Source organism: Alosa alosa, chromosome 12 (genome assembly GCF_017589495.1).
Source record: "Alosa alosa isolate M-15738 ecotype Scorff River chromosome 12, AALO_Geno_1.1, whole genome shotgun sequence".
Taxonomy (NCBI): domain Eukaryota; kingdom Metazoa; phylum Chordata; class Actinopteri; order Clupeiformes; family Clupeidae; genus Alosa; species Alosa alosa.
Genome location: NC_063200.1, coordinates 31158561 through 31174575, shown reverse-complemented (window position 1 = coordinate 31174575; position 16015 = coordinate 31158561). Strand labels below are relative to the sequence as shown.

The 16015-nt window shown below is 43.5% G+C and overlaps 1 protein-coding gene across 1 annotated transcript in view; it reads left to right on the top strand.

Annotated features, from left to right (window-relative positions):
* Positions 1 to 15217, top strand: part of si:ch211-196i2.1 (collagen alpha-1(I) chain) — a 53952-nt gene extending 38735 nt beyond the window's left edge. Inside the window, exons 41-63 of the mRNA XM_048259782.1 lie at positions 167 to 220; positions 402 to 455; positions 667 to 720; positions 885 to 938; positions 1102 to 1209; positions 1450 to 1503; positions 1705 to 1758; positions 2331 to 2384; positions 2599 to 2652; positions 2740 to 2793; positions 3214 to 3267; positions 3520 to 3573; positions 3661 to 3714; positions 4097 to 4150; positions 4343 to 4396; positions 5341 to 5358; positions 5472 to 5525; positions 6343 to 6405; positions 6646 to 6811; positions 11071 to 11180; positions 11784 to 11861; positions 12439 to 12621; positions 12931 to 15217. Of these exons, the coding sequence (XP_048115739.1) occupies positions 167 to 220; positions 402 to 455; positions 667 to 720; positions 885 to 938; positions 1102 to 1209; positions 1450 to 1503; positions 1705 to 1758; positions 2331 to 2384; positions 2599 to 2652; positions 2740 to 2793; positions 3214 to 3267; positions 3520 to 3573; positions 3661 to 3714; positions 4097 to 4150; positions 4343 to 4396; positions 5341 to 5358; positions 5472 to 5525; positions 6343 to 6405; positions 6646 to 6811; positions 11071 to 11180; positions 11784 to 11861; positions 12439 to 12621; positions 12931 to 13086 (1692 nt within the window). The 3' untranslated portion in view covers positions 13087 to 15217. The remainder of the gene's footprint in view (positions 1 to 166; positions 221 to 401; positions 456 to 666; positions 721 to 884; positions 939 to 1101; positions 1210 to 1449; positions 1504 to 1704; positions 1759 to 2330; positions 2385 to 2598; positions 2653 to 2739; positions 2794 to 3213; positions 3268 to 3519; positions 3574 to 3660; positions 3715 to 4096; positions 4151 to 4342; positions 4397 to 5340; positions 5359 to 5471; positions 5526 to 6342; positions 6406 to 6645; positions 6812 to 11070; positions 11181 to 11783; positions 11862 to 12438; positions 12622 to 12930) is intronic.
* The last annotated feature ends 798 nt before the right edge of the window (positions 15218 to 16015 follow it).

Here is a 16015-nt window from a genome sequence, read left to right as displayed (position 1 = left end):
CGCACATGTACTATTAGTGCTAAAGCCCTCATAAATGATGTATGTGATACTAGAGAGTGTACAGAATAATCAATAGATTCCACCTGCATATAAACATGGGAGGTTATGTAGTGTAGTTGGATCAGTATTGCATCTGATGCATTGTTTTTTGTTTTTGTTTTTTCAGGGAGAACCAGGTGTGATGGGTGGACTTGGTCCAGCAGGACTCAGAGGCCTATCGGTAGGTGCATGCTTATTATAATCAAAACAATGTCCCCATGTTTTGTTGCCACACAATATCGGAGTATGATATTCCATTGCCCCCACTTAGAGTTGACTAATGAGGGTAATGTGTACAAATGTGAATGTATGAAGTTCAGCGGTTCAGCGTCTCAGGTGTTTCTTGTGCGTCTTCTCTCCAGGGCTTTCCAGGTCTTCGTGGACTTGTAGGGCCTGACGGACCCCCAGGACCAAAGGTTGCTGCTTCTGTTTAATATAAATATACTTTGACTGAAACTGTATCGCCTTCTATAATGTTTAGAAATGAGACGTTATTTCTTATCCAGAGTAGTTCAGGTTATATTGAAATTATGTTATATTTGCGTTTTCCTGTGGTCATCGCTTTGTGCATACTGTATCTTTAGAAAATCCGTGGATAGAAATCATAATACTGATTAACCTATACAGGGTGAATCTGGTGACGGTGGTGATATTGGTCCTCCTGGAGATCCAGGACCTCAGGTATGGGTTCAGATGATTGACACTTTGTGGTTGCCTGTTTGTATGTGATTAATCTATCCTTTTTGTACACTCTTTTGTGTTCATTCAGATACTGATACTTAAATGAGTGACAGTCATTATAGTATTGTGTGAGTAATGCAGGGTGTTATTGTGTTCTTTTGTAGGGAGTAGCAGGACCAGCAGGGGTGAGAGGTGACCGTGGGAAACCAGGGCCTGAGGTCAGACATCCTACAACTTATGAAGCAATTCTCCTGATTAGATAGACCCAAGTCCAATGTTTATTGTTTAATGGAATTTTTCAGAAACAGCTTTAAGTACCTTTATTTCTTAGCATACCAGTGAATGTGAACAAGAGCAGTAACACTAGGATGTGTCCTGTAGGGTAAAACAGGACCCCCTGGACCTCAGGGAGATTTGGGGCCTATTGGTCCCCCAGGGCCTGTTGGGGACAAAGGAGATCCAGGACCACCTGGAGAGGAAGGGGAACAGGTAAGCCCACAGTCTGCAAATGGGTGAATGACTGAACAGTACTGAAGCCATTCCGACTTTGATGATGCACTATGGAAAAAAATGCACTACAAAAATATAACTTTTCTATATTTTTGGTATATTGCAAAATGAGGGCTCTGTGAAGATCTGGTGTGATGGGTTGCTGAAGTTACTGTATTGACTTGAGTCTACACAACTGAAAAGCTTGTCTGATTATTCTGATTATTCTTTTTACATCAGGGTCCAGAGGGTCTGCAAGGTATTCAGGGCCCACCAGCACTACCAGGCATACAGGTACTTAGAAGGGCCACAGCTGTATTGCGCCCTCTTTTCAAATGAATATCAAATATTTATGCATGAGATAGAAAACGAGAGGGTTTATATTCTTGCCATACAGAACGTTTCAGGTTAAGTTGAATTGATGAAATGAGAGTGTCTTCATGTACCAGGCTCTAACCCCACTGCTATTCTCCTTCTTCTGTCTGGTTTGTTCAGGGATTCCCAGGAGAACCAGGAGCCCGGGGAATAGCAGGAGAGCCTGGAGCTTCAGTAAGTACTGCTAAGGGAAGACAGAAAAGCAAGCCAGGCAATCAGCACACAAGCAGCATGGGAACCAACACCATGATCATATCATTCAAGAACATCTGTTTGTGAAAATGTTATACTGACCTGTTTGCACCTGTAGTTGTATCTAAATCACCTGACTAAAATGCAGTGGATAGTCAGCCCTTAAAATTACATGTATGAATCTAGACAAAGCCTATAACATAGCTCTGTTTACAGAGTGAGAAGCTGCACTCAAAGCATACATAATCTTACATCCTTCCTGTGAAGTTGACAGGCTGAATCACTATTTTGAACTCCCATGGAGGTTAATTATAAACCCTTGGCCTCGTATTTTATGCAGTGGTTCAGAGGTGTTTACTCAAGGTTTAAGCCCTAATCTAAAATCCACCAGAGTGGCCCTGTGGATCTCTTTGGGGCCTCTGCTTTATAGTCAAGGCAGGTGCTGTGTACTCGTTATAATTCCCTGTGTTGCACCGCACATTTACCTCTCCAATTTAAAGTAAACCATCCCTCCCACGCCTTCGTGGTTCCTGATGGTGTTGTCACTCCCCTAGGGCCCTATGGGTAAACCGGGATCAGCAGGACGACACGGACAGAAAGGAGAAAAGGTAAAGGTCATACTGTTCAACATGTCTGTGCTGTCTGCTCCTACTTTTTCTTCCTCCTTCATGTCAGTCTGAGATCAAACACGGAGACTGTTCTTAATCTTTCTGCTCAAACCTCCCAGTCATGGGAACCTCTCCGGTTCACGGGAGCATGGCTAAAGTTCAATACAGCGAGACAGTCTTGGCTCACTGATTAGGGTTTGTTTTTGATTTGTAGGGAGAAGATGGCCTTCCTGGACCACCTGGGAAGACTGGTTCTATAGGAAGGACGGTAAGAAGTCTACATTTTTCACAGTTATCTTTAGCATTTTATGTAGTAGATTAAATCTTCAGCTCTTGATGTTTTTCTGTCCTTCAGGGGAAACGAGGCAAAGCTGGTTTAAGGGGCTTAAGGGGAGTGCGAGGAGAAAAGGTAAGTGTTAAGCATATTACTGTACATCCACTTTTGCTCTTTATTTTAGATAATTGTTCGTGCTTCCACAGTATTTCAAAATGAGGACATCTTCCTCTCTAGTTTTCAGATATAAGAGGATATAAGATGGGTAAGATGTGCATACATTTTAATTAATTACATGCACAGGGTTAGTGAGAGTCCAGACAAGGCTAAACCATCTGGACTAATCTGCTATTTGGATGTTGAGATTTCAAATATCAATTTCAGTTTGAGTTTCCTTGTTTCATTTGGAGACCTTTCCTGTTTCCTCGTTGTTCAAAAGTTTTCTCCATGTGCAAAATCTTAGCAACTGACCAACATCAGAGGACCAGTATATGCTACTTTTTTTACGTAAGCCTTGATAAGTCTTTTCTGATTCTGTCGTCACCACTTCTGCAGGGAGAATTGGGAGAGAGAGGATCAGTTGGACCTCAAGGATGGAGCGGGACCATTGTGAGTAAAAACTAACAATTTGGTGGGGTTCACTTTCTCAATATCCCATTCACATTCATCTTGTGGGTTCATCTATATATGATAAGATGCTTCTTACCTTAGCACAATGTAATAAGTACACTTGATATGAAGTAGGCCTGAAGTAAGAAAGCTAATGCTAATGCTGTAGCATTGCACTGATAGCATGCTTCTGGGTAAATATACCTGTACATCTTGTTTAATTGTCTTCCTGTCTTTCTGCCATCGTGACAGGGAGCTCCTGGCCTACGAGGAGAGAAGGGAGAGGAAGGCCCAAAGGCAGCTGAGGTACAGTCAGAGCCCTCATCCTCATCCTTTGCATGATGCTATTGCATTTAGTGTGTTTGTCCTTAATGCAGGGGTATCTCTCCACAGGGGGAGAAAGGAGACATGGGCCCAACTGGTCGACCAGGAAGAGATGGAATAAAGGTACGTTTAGCATCCTGAATGATGTACCTATAAATATAAATATAAATATAAATCACAACCCAATGGGGTTTGCATGTTTTAGAGCAGACTAGAAAGCAGATTTTAATCATCATGTAATTTTATTTTTTATTTTTGAAATGCTCTTGAAGGGTGTTCTGTTGGTGATATTTTGTTGCCCACAAAGGTTGATTTGTTAGTGATTTTGGTGTTGACGGTAAATAGGCTTGGTTGTTGATTGACCGCTGTGTGAAATCCCCTACCTATAGCACTAGGAATTTAATCTCCTAATATCTGTCAATCATACCATTCCTCATTGAACAAAGTCTTGTTTTTTCTGTGTCACATTTATGAATCCAGTCTTAAAGTAGTTTTATTGTTTCAGGGGATCCAGGGTCCAATTGGTCCACCTGGCCCACCAGGACCAAAAGGGGATCAGGTAACCAAGCTCAGTACCAAGTAGCATCCTCTAACAAGCTATATATTTTTTAATTGTTAAATGATCAGCTGATATGATGTAATAAGGGCATCTTTACAGAAGCAAATCGTCACTAAAACCCATTAAATATTTAAGTGTCTCCAGAACAGCAGTGTTTCACCCCTTTCTCACAACAAAAAATGTTCTTATCAGGGTAATATTGGACCTCCGGGACCAAGAGGTACACCAGGGATGCCTGGACTTCCTGTAAGTGATTTTTGTGGCTGTCAAATGCTTGAGTCACAGAGCATGAAAAACTCTTTGTTATATCCTTGTCCAGGCTCAAGGTCTGAATGTAATCTGGCAATAGTATATTGCTGAAAAATTCCACTGAGTTCCATCATTACTTTTTATGATCTTTGCTGGCATGGCATGACATTCAGAATGGAAAAGTAACAGCAAAGTCACACTTACTGTTACTGTCTTGAAAGCTTTAGAGATGGAAAAAAGTTAACCTCTAAGAAGTTCCCTTCCATGTAGAAAATCCCTTTAAAATGTCTGATCAGTGTAATCAGATAGTAGACGTTTTTACCCTGGTAATGATCTGGAGTTTTGCATATACTTAGTGAATCATGATAGTTGTCATAATTGGAACAGATATTGAATGTTACAAAGCAAGTGTTCTTATGGGTTCTGTTCATGAATGTTAAGAAGATAAAAAGTAAAACCTAATGAAGTTCCATTAGTTTTATTTAAGGACATCACACTGTACTGCACACATCATTAGCAAGGCTTCTTACGCAGATGTCCCTCTCATGCCTTCAGTGGCAGCATTTAATTACTGAAGTGATTTTATGTTTATGTGTGTTGATGGCAACCCCTGTAAAAAAGTTACTTGGCCATCAGTTAATTTACTAAATGGCTTTGTGGTGCTCTCATGCCTACAGAACAGTGAATATTACCAGAGGAGAGCTACAGTACAATATGTCCCTGTCTTTTAAAAAGCCAGGGGATTTGGGGACAGTGGGGCTAATACTTGCTTAATGAACCAGGCACAAAAAGATTTACATGATCAAAGCAATCACTTTTCTTTTTATTGTGCAGCAACATAGTCTATTAAAATGAAAAGGATTACTATTTTGTCTCAGTCTGATTAATTTAACTTTCTTTGTTCTTGCTCTTTTCCCTTCATTCCTTCCTTCTGTTCCAAGGGTTTGTTTGGAGAAAAGGTATGTTTAAGAGAAGGTATTACTGTGTGTCAATAATTATGCTACTTTAATAAATGCTGTACATTATCCAGGGAGATTCAAGTCCAACAGTTGTGTTATCTCTTCATTCTCAGGGCCCCAAAGGCTTTGATGGTCCTCAAGGGAAACCTGGGCCGAGTGGTCTTCCAGTGAGTAATGAAAACATTATGACAGCATCACCCAACAGGGACCACGCTAGCCAGTTGTGTCATAATAAAGATGTGAAATGCTAGCCTGGCGGGCCATCCTATATCATTGAAATGTATAGTCTGGCATCGAACCATTCACCTCGCTTAATCCAAGGGGCGGGCAGAGAATTGTCTTTCAAACTGCCTATGCATGCAATAGGCCAGCGCTACGACCATATCCGTATCCGGTCGGCAAAACGGCAAATACATCCTTCTTCGAAAGGAATGACTCAAGTGCATTGTGTTGCTCAACTTTCAAAGAAAAGTCCAACTTCTCCAAAGTTGACGCCAACGCCGATTCAAACAACCACTCTTCGTTTGCCATAGCCACCTTCCTTGTTGTTCTCCGTCGCAGGACTGTCGTTATCCAGTTAAGCCCGCCTTAAGACTCTCTAACAAAATAGAGCGCTGTGATTGGATGACGTCCACGGCGTCAGCCAATAGAAATCCCTATGGTTTGATACTAGACGTACAGGCAGAGCAAATTAATTTGCCGCCGCTAGGGTGCGTCTAGATTTCTAGGCTAGTGAAATGCCATGCTCTACAGCGCAGATACACTGTTTTCATTGGCCCTTTGTAGACTATTAGTAGTACAGCTGTCCAGAACAAATTGTTCAACAAATTTCCCTTAATCCAAAGGAGTAAAGAGAAAGCTCTGAAACCAATAGTACATTTATCTCAGACATCATGACTTTCCAGCCACTACTAAAGGCATTAAATCTCTGATATCCCCAATCACAACTGATAATTGCGTTCTTCCTGTGTGTGTGTGTTTTAGGGGCCACCTGGTCCACCAGGCCCTCCTGGACTCCCTTTGAACTACACATTGACTCAGATCAAGGTGAGGTCTGCAACTCATTTTCACAGCTCAAAAATTACATCTACATCTTGCAGATATCAATCAAATGATAAATCATTGTTCATGTGAAATAAGGTTGCAATTCTGGGCCTTCGTATGCTTACATGAGAGGCAGACACATTTTGTATAGCTCATTGCATTTGTCAGAATATCTGAGCTAAGATAATTAAACAAGGCATGCAAGGACCCTTGACTGACCATGGCTGCTTTTCCCCTCAAAAGGACATGATGTTTGCTTCAGACAAGCCCAATTACCCGGTCCTCCAGACTCTGCTGGACACGCTGCAGAGGGACCTTAGACTGCTGCTGGACCCGCCTGATGGCACAAAGGAGCGGCCAGCCACCACCTGCCTAGAGCTGTGGCTCTGCCATCCCAACTTCACTGACGGTCAGAACACACACGTATAAAACCCTCAAATCCTGCGGCTTTTGTACTCACAGACACCATGTAAGGGATAACGGCCGCCGAGGTGTCCTGTTATACAGAATTAGTGGACTAGGGCGAGAGGCAAAGAACTCCCCGACGCGCAGGACACCTCAAAGGCCGTTATCCCGCTTAACACCCGGTTGCCACTATAGGCAATAGTCATGCCTTTATAGCACGCAAAGGAAACACACTGTTCCGTTTAAAAAGAAGCCAACTTGTACAGTTTGTTGTACAACTTTCTTTGGCCCTATGACATTACATTACATTACATTACATTACATTACATTTGGCTGACGCTTTTTAACCAAAGCGACTAACAACATGGTAAACAGTAAGTTTTAGAACAATTCTCACAATTTTAGGACAGTTTCAAAAAAACATTAGAGTACAGTAAGAATAAGTGCGTCGGTGAGTGCTGTTTTTAGCAGTTACTTGTCAGTTTAAAACGGCTGGTGAGTGCTAGGATCAGTAAGACTTGTTGTAAGTGTTGCTATGAGAGTAGATGTTCTCTAAAGAGCTGGGTCTTCAGGAGTTTTTTGAAAGTGGAAAAGGATGTCCCTGCCCTTGTAGGAACTGGCAGTGTGTTCCACCAACGAGGAACAACAGATGAGAAAAGTTTGGATTGGCTTGAGCGCACCCGGTGGTAGAGCTAGGCGTCGTTAGATCAGAGGGCCTTGGCGGTCTGGAGGTAGTGTAAGTCTGTATGAGGGCATTCAAGTAGGTGGGAGCAGAACCGGAGACTACTTTGTAGGCAAGCGTTAGAGACTTGAATTTGATGCGGGGCGCCATAGGTAGCCAGTGTAGCTGGATGAGCAGCGGGTAACATGTGCCCTTCTGGGTTGGTTGTAGACCAGGCGGCGCCCCGCGTTCTGGATCATCTGAAGTGGTTTCACCGCGCAGGCTGGGAGACCTGTCAGGAGGGCATTGCAGTAGTCGAAGTCATTGAGATGACTATTGCCTGAACCAGAAGTTGGGTAGCATCTTGAGTCAAGTAAGTCCTGATTTTTCAGTATGTTGTAGAGTGCGAAAGCGGCATGACCGGGCGACTGAGGCAACATGATCTGAGAAGTTTAGTTGGTTGTGAGAACAACTCCTAGATTTCTTGCAGTCCTGGTGGGTGAAACAGACAGGGGAGTCAAATTGATGTTGATGTCGTGGTGTATGGTAGGTTTAGCTGGGATGACCAGCAGTTCAGTCTTTGAGAGGTTCAGCTGGAGGTGGTGTGCCTTCATCCATGTAGCTATGTCTGAAAGGCAATCTGAGATCCGTGCTGAAACCAGGGGTCGTCAGGTGGAAAGGACAGATAGAGCTGTGTGTCGTCTGCATAGCAGTGGTATGAGAAGCCGTCTTGAGCGGATAATCTGTCCCAAGGAGGTGGTGTAGATAGCAAAGAGGAGGGGCCCAGCACTGAGCCCTGGGGGACCCCTGTGGTGAGATGGTGAGGTGCGGATAGCTGACCAAGCCATGATACGTAAATGGCGTCCTGTGGTAGGATTCAAACCAGGAGAGAGCAGAACCGGAGATTCCGATGTCAGCGAGTATAGAGAAGGATACGGTGATTAACGTGTCAAAGGCAACCCGATAAGTCAAGCAGAATGAGTACTGATGACCCGGCGGTCGCCCTGGCTTCTTTAAGGCTTCTGTTACAGACAGCAGAGCGTTTGGTGAAGTGGCAGCTTTTGAACCCAGACTGATTTGGATCCAGAAGGTTGTTCTGTGAAAGGAAGTCAGAGACCTGTTTGGAGACTGCTCGTTCAATGCCTTTGGATAGGAAAGGCAGTAGTGAGACAGGGCGGTAGTTCTCGACTTGAGCAGGGTTGAGAGAAGCTTTCTTAAGTAATGGTGTTACCCTGGCCACTTTGAGCGCTGTTGGAAATGTGCGGAGGTTAGCGAGGCATTGATCACATGTGTGATAGCTGGAGCGATGGTCGGGCTGATGGACTGAAGTAGGCTCGTAGGTATAGGGTCCAGCGAGCATGTGGTAGGACGGCTGCATGTCAGGAGTCTGGACACTTCACTCTCGGAGAGAGGCGTGAATGCTGAAAAAAGATGTTCCAGCAGTCCCTAGAGGTTGTAGGAGTCGCGGTATCTGAGTCAGATCGTTGAGTGGGCATGTAGAGAATTGACTGCTGATTGCCGCCACTTTGTTTTGTAAAAAAAATGAGGCGAGGGTATCTGCAGTAAGGCTGGATGGAGGAGGAGGCAGCTGAGGGTTGAGTAGCGATTTGAAGGTTGAGAAAAGTTTTCGAGTGTCTGTAGCGCTGTTGATTTTGTCATGGTAGAAAGCAGTCTTAGCAGCAGTGATGCTGGCTGAGAAGGAGAGGTCAGGAGTGTCTGGTAGTTTTTGAGGTCGTCAGCTAGTTTGGATTTGTGCCATTTCCTCTCCAGCGGCTCTGAGTTTGTGCGCTGCGATGAGGAGGGGTATCATTTAGCCATGGATGAGAATGTTTGGATCGAGCTGGCCTTGTGGTAAGAGGGCACAGCTCGTCTAGACACGAGGTCAGTGTGGAGCAGAGCGAGTCAGTGGTTTCATTAACCTCCAGAGAGGAGAAGGTGTTGAGTGGAGGTAGACCGGAGGCAACCACAGAGGAGAAGTGCGTTGGAGACAGGTTCGGATGTTGCGGGCGAGGCGTGACCATCGGCTGAGGAGCGGAGGCTGTTCTGACAGGCTGGCGTTGAACTGGATGAAGAAGTGGTCAGAAAGATGGGAGGCGTCACCATGAGGGTGTCTGTGCTGCAGTTCGAGTGAAGATCAAGTCAAGCTCTTTGCCAGCTTTGTGAGTCGGTGGGCTTTGAACCAGTTCGAGGTCAAAGGAGTGGACCAGGGCCAAGAAGTCCGTTGAGCCTGGGGCATCTAAGTGGATGTTCATATCCCCGAGAACAAGAAGCGGACAGTCATGCTCAGGGATGGAGGATAGCAGAGTGTCAAGTTCGACAATAAAGTCGCCCTAGTTGGCCTGGAGGGCGGTAGATGACCAGCACGTAGAGAGTTTGCTGGGGGCGATCACTGTGATGGCATGGAATTCGAATGAGACATATTTGTTTGAAGGCAGTAGCGGGGTGAATTTCCATTTGTTGGAGATCAGCAGGCCCGTCCCGCCTCCTCGTCCAGATAGGCGAGGGGTGTGGGATAGTGTAAGGTTAGTGGAGAGTGCAGCCGGGGTGGCAGTGTTCTCTGGTTTGATCCAAGTCTCAGTGAGAGCAAGGAGTTCCAATGAAAGGTGGTTGGCATAGCCAGCTATGAAGTCGGTTTTGTTGACTGCGGATTGACAGTTCCACAAGCCCATGGAGAAGGAGGTTTCTGTCGGTGAGGACCGTTTAAGTTCCTGGAGGTGAAGGGGATTTCTGCCCCTTTTGGCATGATGCCGTTTTCTGCAATGGCCGGTGATAACAGATATGGTGGAACGGCACATTTTGCCTTTGTCGGTGCCTGTGCGCGGTGAACTTGCACAGGTAAACTTGCTTGTCTTGACCGTGTCCGTCTTAAACGAGGCTGGCTGAAACGAGGGCTGCCGCTTATGCTGCCGCTTCAGCAGCAGCCACTATTTTTATTCTGCTAGGAATTGCATGCAGCTGTCCTCCTGTCTCACTAATGATGCATCAGCGTAGACCGCCCTCTGACGTTCGCACAGCTTAGATTGTTCAAAAGGGTGTTAATTACTGTCAACTGAAAGTCCGCTCGCTCACACCGACCGAAACTCACAGTTTCAAGTAGCCTCCTCCCTCAGCTGTTCCCAAACGCCCAGAGTCCAATTCTAACAATTGGAGAGGATTTGGCCAGTAGTAGCCTATGTGTTCTTGCTTTCTCTCTTTCTCTCTCCCAACTCACTGCAGTGTTGTCTGTTGTCTTGTTGTCTATAACAGCCATAGCGTGTACAGTTAAATTGTTTACAGTTGATTCCATTGTTGCAAAGCCTGCTTCCAGGCTCAACCGTCATACTACTATGGTTGTTATAGTTACCATTCATATGCATTGATATGGAATGGTGATTAAACCTTTTTTACCAGATCTACTTCATAGGTGTCCCGTTATTCAGAATTAATAGCCACCCCACCAGCCAATCAGAAAAGAGTATTTCTTCTCTCCGGGTGATAAGTGTGTGTAAATGCCAAGCACACATATACAGATATTAAACAGCAGTACTCCTATTTACAGTGCACATTTCTTGTACCAAAAACATCAAAGAACTGGAATTCAGTTTAAAACGTTGTGGTTGCAGGATTCTACTATATTGACCCCAACCAGGGCAGCTCAGGGGATGCTCTTCTAGCCTACTGCAACTTCTCTGACTGGGGAGCTGAGACCTGTTTGCATCCCAGAGACTCTCAGGTAACAAAGCAGTGATTAGGGACTATTAAACAAGGCAAGATCACAGGACAATCTAATTAGCAACATTAACATTAACATACAATTACTCATGATCACATTCCCACATTACAGCTACAATTACATAATGCTTGAACACAAAACACACACATATTCAACACTCTCACTGCATGCCATTGATGGCTAGCCCATATGTTGGGCATGGTTGTAAGACAACCCAGTTGCAGTGTCAGGCTAGTGTTAGCGGTGATTTATGGGTCTGTGATTTATCCTCCTAATGTGGTTTGTGTGTGTGCGTACCCCTGTCTGCAATATTGTGCTAAAATCCTGTGCCAGTTGCCATCCTGTATCAGTGTCTCAAATCGTGTGCCAGTGTTAAACAAGCGGCAGAGGAGCCAAAGCTGCATGCCTGACTTGTGAGATCACTACAAAAACTTTACAGATAGTAATATTAGAAAGTACCACTCGTGAAAAAAAACAGACCTGTTATGGCAATGACCAAGTGCAGTTTAGATTTATGAAAGGGAATTTTAGAATCCTGCAGAAAATGCACAAGACCTTCCAGTAACTCTTCCATCTTTCCTTCCCTTCCCCTCCTCCCACCAGCTGCCCATGAAAGCCTGGCTGCAAGACGCTGAGCAAAACTCTTTCCAGTGGCTAAGTTCTCTATCCAGAGGCTTTCAGGTAGATAGTTCCACTCTCTGCACCTGGATATGCACACAGTGATCCACACGCATTTCCTCTTTTTTTCTCCGCAAACATTTCACATGGAATGCCTGTTGTCAGGGCATGTACAGAGCTTTATGAATTGATAAGTAAAAAAAAATGACACAGATTCACCTTTTTGTATATCATGGTGTAAGAAATAGACCACATTTATGAATCTTTACTGGGATCTGAACCCCAGAGAATTAGGTGACAACTGTGCTCTTGTCTTGTGCATATGCATTTGGATAGAACAACACGTGTCAGTGCTCTTGTCTTGTGCATATGCATTTGGATAGAATAAGACATGTGTCAGTGCCAGTAGTAGCTGCATAATTATTCTCAGACTATGGGTCTGTTGCTTCACTATTGGTCTGTTGCTTCACTGTGTCAGTGCCTCACAGTGAACCAGAAAATTGCAGTTGAAGCCTCATGAATACATAAAACACTCTCTATTCCCGTGTGGCCTCAACCCTCCCTGCTCTACTGTCTCCTCTGTGGCCTGAACGTTCCCTGCTCTGCCGTCTCCTGAAATCCGTCCACGTCTCTCTACCAGATCGAGTACCCTGCTGCCAGTGTGGTCCAGATGCGTTTCCTGCGCCTGCACAGCCGCTGGGTGGAGCAGAGGGTGACGTTCTCCTGCCAGCCTGGCCACCGGCTGAGCAACAGTAGCCGCGAGGCGAGGTTCATGACGGACTCCCCGAAACAGAGTTACCTTGCAGCTATACAAGACTGTGTGGTACGCACCTTTGTTGTTGTGTCTTATTTTATAATATTTGATTCCTGTTTCTCACTTGTCTCATACAGAACATGCATGGAAGCATAGATAGATGGAGCAATCTACACTGAAGTCATGATTGAAAAAGTAGTGGAAAGGATAACATATATTTTGCCACTTTAGTGAGAATAATGATACATAAAAAACATTTTAAAACAGGGAGTTTGCATGTGGGATCTGTTATCTGTTCAGCTCACAACACGAGAATATGAGTGATAGAAAGAACTAATGTCTTGCATTTTGCATTTGTCTGTCTTTTTGTCGGATCAGCCTGCTTTGGAAGAGGACCCCAGCCCACGGGAGACGGTGCTGCAGTTCGAGGAGGACCTGGAGCTCCTTCCTCTCCAAGACGTGGCCGTGTCCTCACATGGTGGTGACCTCACGCAGCAGTTTGGCTTCACCATAGGCCCCGTGTGCTTCAGCTAGAGACCACGTGACTGACCGCCGCGGAGGGGGGTTTCCGTGACACCACCCAGGCCATCTCCAATCTGCACAGACAGGAGCCGGAGGGAAGATGGAGTTGGAGAGGAGTGCAGGGATGCCCTGTGTGCCCTTTCTCTCTCTCTCTCTCTCTCTCTCTCTCTCTCTCTCTCTCTCTCTCTCTCTCCCCTCTCCCTCCTCCCTCTGTCTCTCTCCTCTAATGTGGCTCCAGTGGACTTGCCCTCATGATTGTTTCCTGATGTCAACTCACCATGAGGGAATACATTTGTAGGCCTTCGGATGCAAGCTCATCCTGTGTATAGCATTTTTTTCAGTTTGTTTTGTTTTTTTGTTTGTTTACAGAGACTTTTTATACTTCAATGAATAATTTATATTATTTGATTTAATTTGTTATTCCCAGGCTCTTTCTCTTTATCCTGCTTATAAATAGCAAAATGTATGCTACAGACTTCCCCGAAATTATCTCACATTACCTATACCGGAAGAATTGGACCAAAATGAAAGATAGAAGTCTAGCATTTTAATCACTGTAGCTCACTGTCATAATTATTCATGGCATTGGGCCTTAAAAGAAGGGTTCATCCAATTACTTTGTTAAATTTTACTCCCAATGGTTAATATGCTAAATTATAATTAACATGTTAGCTATGGAACACATCCTTGTATATAGTCAGTCCAAATATTCTAAAATACAATGGACTAGTCTTTTTTTAATCCAGTTTGCAAAAGTTCATTGCAAAATGAATACCTTGTATATCTAAAACCATGGCCAAAAAGTAGTAGTGTTAATTTGGGGAAAAGACAGGGTTGACCCAAAGAAAGGGTGAACGAACCTGAACTCAGATCCCAAGGGCTTTGACTTAAGTTATCAAAGATGGCTTCACCAGGAACATGAGATTCAAAGATTTGGGTGGGTATGTTGGCTTAAAGGAAAAGGAAATAATGTAGTATACAACGAAAGCCTGACTTTATAACTGACTTGACATAGGCCCACTGCAGATACAATGAACATGTAATTTATAATCTTTAAGTCAGCTGTCTGGTTCAATGTTAGGCTGATACTTCAGTTCACAGCTTTATTGTTAACTGGATTTAGTTGAGATCTTACTGCATGTATCATAGTGTACCATAAATTACCTGTGTGTACCTAGAGTACCATAAATTAAATGTAGCCTACATTTGGTAAATAAGAAGTCACAAAGTTACTGTACCCCTTTACTATTCTGTAGATCTCTATTCTTATCAGGACGGGAATGTAACAAAAATCAACATTACTAACAACAACAACATATGGTGCTAGAAAGTGTTCTTTTGGGGTTGTTTCAGATTCACCTTTGTAAGATACCTCTCACCTAAAGATATTGCTGCAGACACATATTAGGGCCAAGACAACATGACCATGCTTAATTTTTTCGTCATGACCACATGCATGATGACCGCTCTGTATCATTAAATCACACCAGTTCAGGTACCATCAGTCTCAGGGAGCACTTCCAGCATCAGCATATGTCCTGCTTAATGTATTTGGTTTCACTGTGCAGGGTAGCCTATGTTAATATTATTTACTTCCAGGCTAATGTTTGGTGATGATATTTGTAGATTTGTTCCCTAATAATGTGTTACCTGTGCGCCTACACGTGTCTATACCACATCAAACCACTACAATTTATATTTTCTTCCTGAGGTGGAAAAAGTTATATACAACTTAAATTTGTTTCTGTTTTTGCTTTTTTAACCAAGCAGTATCATTACTTGAGAGCATCCAACAGAACAACACCATTGCTACTCAGGTTGATAAGAAATTCTTTATTTCATTTTAATAACATAATAATTAATAATTTCATTGTACCTAAAGGTTAGGATGCACTATTAAAAGTGACACTGTTGTCCAATGTTATACACTATGAAGACTCCTCCCTCTCCTGTGCAAAGCAAGAGTTGGGTTTGTTGCTGTGGTTGGCCTGGCTGAGACATATTATTGGTGCTACCCTTTTTGCAGTAAAAGGAAAAGACTTGCTGTTTTCAATGTACTTTGTATACATATTGTAATTTGAGGTGACAGTGTCTTAACTTATACACGGAAAAATAAATGATATGCTGGTCATCAGTTTTAAAAGGAGACTCTTTAGTACTTTACTTTTGTGACGTAAACCTGCCCAAAAGAAAATGTCTTGTCTCGAATGTCTTATCTTTGTCTCACAAGACATAAATCAGCTCTTATTGAGATCTCATCTGATTTTATTAAGGTACCCTTAGAAATAAGGCGAGATAAGAATAGATTGAGATCGTAAATTGAACTTTAATTTGACTTGGACTGAGTCAAGGAGGCCTACTTCTCCTCTACACAAGTCCAATTCAACTTCTCCAATTCAAGCTCCTTGCTAAGCTCCTTAGGACAAACAGATGAAATCTCATTTCATGTTTTGCTTTCCAATGCGGTTAGTTTACACTCAAATAGCAGTTTAAATGCACCACATGGCAATGCATACAAAACTGCAAAGGGATACTATTTTTTCAACAAGATGTTATGTGACACATGCTGCAAAAACATGAAATTCAGGTCCAAAGGTGTTTTCCATGAGATCTCCAAAATCCACAGCATAATGTGTAATTTACCTAGTGTGATTTCGCTTGGACAAAAGCGTCTGCCAAATACCAAACATAAACTGAGCTGTAATCTAGATGATGGGCCCAAGCACCCACGCTTCCACGACCTGTGACATTTGCACTCAATGCACTCGCTTGTGGTGTGTGTGTGTGTGTATCAAATGCACACATTTTTCAAGTTTTATACGTTACACCACAAATGTGTAGGCTGCAATAGGGCATACACAAGTTGACATAGGCCCAATAAAGCAATGCATGGCACATTTCTCACACATTTCCTGTTAATCAACATCATCTTGACATGTGA